The sequence below is a fragment of the Mastomys coucha genome, chromosome X, assembly GCF_008632895.1.
Source record: "Mastomys coucha isolate ucsf_1 chromosome X, UCSF_Mcou_1, whole genome shotgun sequence".
NCBI lineage: Eukaryota > Metazoa > Chordata > Mammalia > Rodentia > Muridae > Mastomys > Mastomys coucha.
This window is the reverse complement of record NC_045030.1, coordinates 65769184-65772842: the sequence shown is the minus strand read 5'-3', so window position 1 is coordinate 65772842 and position 3659 is coordinate 65769184. Positions and strand designations below refer to the sequence as shown.

The following is a 3659-nucleotide window of genomic DNA, read 5'->3' as shown; positions in this document are numbered from 1 at the left end:
CCCTAAGAGAGGGCGACTATGTTTATCTTTAAGCTGTGACTCCTGGTAGATTGACCACATGCCAGGGGGCGGGGCACCTCACTGTTTTACAATCTTTTAAATATTAAATTATATTGTGGATAATTGCCCCCATATATGATAACATTACTAAATTCATTCTTGCAAAATTTCGCAATCAGGGATACTGTTTTGTGGGAAAACCAAAATTTTAGGACAGTTTTATATAATAACTTAGTTGTCTATATGGCCAATATAAACAGCATTCAGTAGTCATTAAGAAGCTATATGAAGCTCAGTCCTGCTAGAGAAGAGTGGCCCGGCTACTTCCAGGACTCTGGATCTTTTGAGCACGACATAAGTAGAGGTGCAAGAAGAGAGGAAAATCTCCAGATACCTACAGGATTAATTCATTCAGAAAAAATAATCAACATGCAAAAATCTTGTGACGAGAACGAAGGAACACCCCAGAACACACCAAAAGCAGATGAAGGTCATCCTTCAGAAGATTCACCACAGCAGGCAGGAGAAAATCTTCCGGCTTCTGGAGAAAATGTGAGGGAGGAGACTGAAGGAAGCCTAAGAGGAGAGCCTGCTGAACCCAGCCAAGAGCCTAAAGAGGACACTCCCGCAAGGCATCTGAACCCTGAAGAAGTGATAAGAGGCGTAGATGAGCTGGAAAGGCTTAGGGAAGAGATAAGAAGAGGAAGGAACAAGTTTGTGTTGATGCATTGGAAGCAAAGACATTCCCGAAGCCGTCCTTATCCTGTGTGCTTCAGGCCTTGAAATCGGTTTTTCTCTGATATTGAAATGTGGCTGCTGCTTTCTTTCTCTTAGCATTTCCTGATGTATCTTTGAACTTCATTTTACTTTTAATAATAATTACCTGGCGGTATTTTCTGTTATGTAGTTTTGTTACCAGCATCTCATTGGATTTTGGATTTTTTTTTTTTGACCCATTTTCCGCGTTTATCTTTCAGTTGGAAAGTTTCACACTTATGCATGGAAATATACAATTCAACAGCAGATTGAAAAGCAGCATATTTAGGATCAGTTCACATATATAGGAAAATTCCTAATTATGTGTGTACATGTATAATTATACATATCAAAAAACTTAAAAAAAAAGAAGCTATATGTGTGTCAGACTTAATTTCTTAATTTTTTATTTTTCCTTTTAGATAAAAATTCACCCTCCTGTAGAAACAGAAGAAGGTTCATCCTTTATTTTGTTGTGCCACATTTAAGATTATCACCAGGAGAATCTCAGTTTACTTAGTGCTAATATTTAGAGTCACCTTCCACAAAGGATAAGTAAACTTTACACTGAAATGAAATTTATTTTCTTCCTACTCACTTGGGCTTACTAGAATATACATACGGGCCTTTGCCAAAAGGCCACCTAGGACTATATTTTAATTCTTTTCTGATTTTAATACAAAGATGTAATAGAAGAGTACATGCTTCTCTAACCATTGTGATCAATACTGTTATATTTGAAATTTTTTATTAGATATTTTTATTTACATTTCAAATGATATCTCCTCTCCTGGTTTCCCCTCTGGAAAAAACAGGAACAAAAACAAACAAAACAAAACAAAAAAACTGTTCCCTCCCCCCTCCCCATACTCACCAACCCACCCTCTCCCACATTCTGGCCCTGGCATTCCCCTACACTGGAGCATAGAACCTTCACAGGACCAAGGGTCTCCCCTCCCATTGATGACCTACTAGATCATCCTCTGCTACATAAGCAGCTAGAGACATGAATACTCTTTGGTTGGCAGTTTAGTCTCTGGGAGCTCTGAGGTTTCTAGTTAGTTCATACTGTTGTTCTTCCTGTGGGGCTGCAAACCCCTTCAGCTCCTTGGGTCTTTTCTCTATATTCAAGATCTTAACATTTATTCATTCTTCAAAGTTCTATTTATAGTGTCAAGTCCATCCAATCCAAATGTATTGGGTTGGTATTTAGCGTTATTACTTTCCCCTCAAAACTTTTTTTTTTAAATTTTAAGGTGTCTTTCTTTCTCTCTTTCTTCCTTTCCTTCTTTCTTTCTTTCTTTCTTTCTTTCTTTCTTTCTTTCTTTCTTTCTTTTTCTTACACCCCATATTTTATTCCCTCTTTGTCCACCTTCAGACTGTTCTACATCCCATACTTCCTCCCTACCCATCTGTTTCCCCATGGATGTTCCCACCCCCCAACCCACATGACTTCTAAACTCTCTGGGGCCTCCAGTCTCTTGAAGGTTGGGTACAACATCTATGAATGAACACAGACAAGGCAGTCCTCTACTGTATGTGTGTAGGGGGCCTCATATCAGCTGGTGTTTGCTTTTTGGTGGTCTAGTGTTTGAGAGGTCATGGAGGTCCAGATTAATTGAGACTACTGCTTCTCCTACAGGGTCACCCTTCTCCTCAGCTTATTTCAGCCTTTCCCATTAACAACAGGGGTCAGCTGACCCTCAAAACTCTTTAAACTGACAGATTTTGTCTCTCTTGTGGACCTTCTTGAATATAATAACATTTTCAATATTTAAGCAACAAATTCATTTTAATACAGTACCATGAACCAAAATATTTTTATCACAATGTCAGTATTTGAAATACCTGGTGAAAATTACTTTATGTACACAGTGGTTCTCAGAACAGTTCATAATCTCTTTGTCTTTCAGCATTTTCATAATGGTACTCTACCTGTTACTATCTACAGTCTCAAATATCTATGTCTCCTCATTTATGAGACAAAGATAAAGAAATACTTTCTATCAGTGTTTAACTTTCTTTAAATTTTACATGAGTAGCAGTTAGATATTCTTCTGATCCATACTCAGATAATTTATCCATTCTGCCACTGGCCTACCTGTAGTTAGATATTTTTAGTGTGTTTATTTTGACTCATATATGGTTTTGTTTCCTTTCCTTAAGTGAATGATAAGGATAATGTATAATAGATCCTTATATACAATTATCAATGTATTACTTTATTATATCATTTAGAATGCAGATATTTAATATTGACTTTAAAAAGGGTATGTCAGAATATCAATTGATGATTTTAAAAGGATATCTTGTATTCCTCGAAATTTAAGAAAGATCACTGAAGGGGCTATCATCTTGATCTCTAGCCTTTTCTCTTACCTACAAAATATCATCCCTAACCAACACAAACATGGATCAGTTGCAACTCTGGGTATTATTTCTTTATTTGATCTTATTTCAGAGTAAGGCTTGCTAGATTTTACAACCCTAGAGAAGACATGACTAGAGTAATGCCTACATTAAATAGCCTCATTTATGATGTTCAAAGTCCACAAAAGTATAGTTTCTTGTAAATATTTTAATATTTTCATTGAAGATGCCTAAATTTAGAATATTTTCTTGTAGAAGAAAGCAATAGATCTGTTGGAAATCTTGCCTTCTATTGAGTGCATTCTCTTCTCTCACTTTATAAATATAGGTCCTGTATACTCAGGGTCTGTATTCCTGCACAAGTCATCATGACTAAGAATCAAGTTGAGGAGGAAAGGGTTTATTCAACTTACACTTCCACATTGCTGTTCCAACAAAGGAAGTCAGGATAGGAACTCACACAAGGCAGGAAGTTGAAGGCAGGAGCTGATGCAGAGGCCATGGAGGGGATGTTACTTACTGGCTTGCTTCCT

At 37.0% G+C, this 3659-nt stretch overlaps 1 protein-coding gene across 1 annotated transcript; it reads left to right on the top strand.

Annotated features, from left to right (window-relative positions):
* Nucleotides 1-293: 293 nt before the first annotated feature.
* Nucleotides 294-1033, top strand: LOC116092950 (transcription elongation factor A protein-like 8). The gene has a single exon (XM_031374017.1). The coding sequence runs from the start codon at nucleotides 430-432 to the stop codon at nucleotides 781-783; it is 354 nt and encodes a 117-aa protein (XP_031229877.1). The 5' UTR covers nucleotides 294-429; the 3' UTR covers nucleotides 784-1033.
* Nucleotides 1034-3659: the final 2626 nt, after the last annotated feature.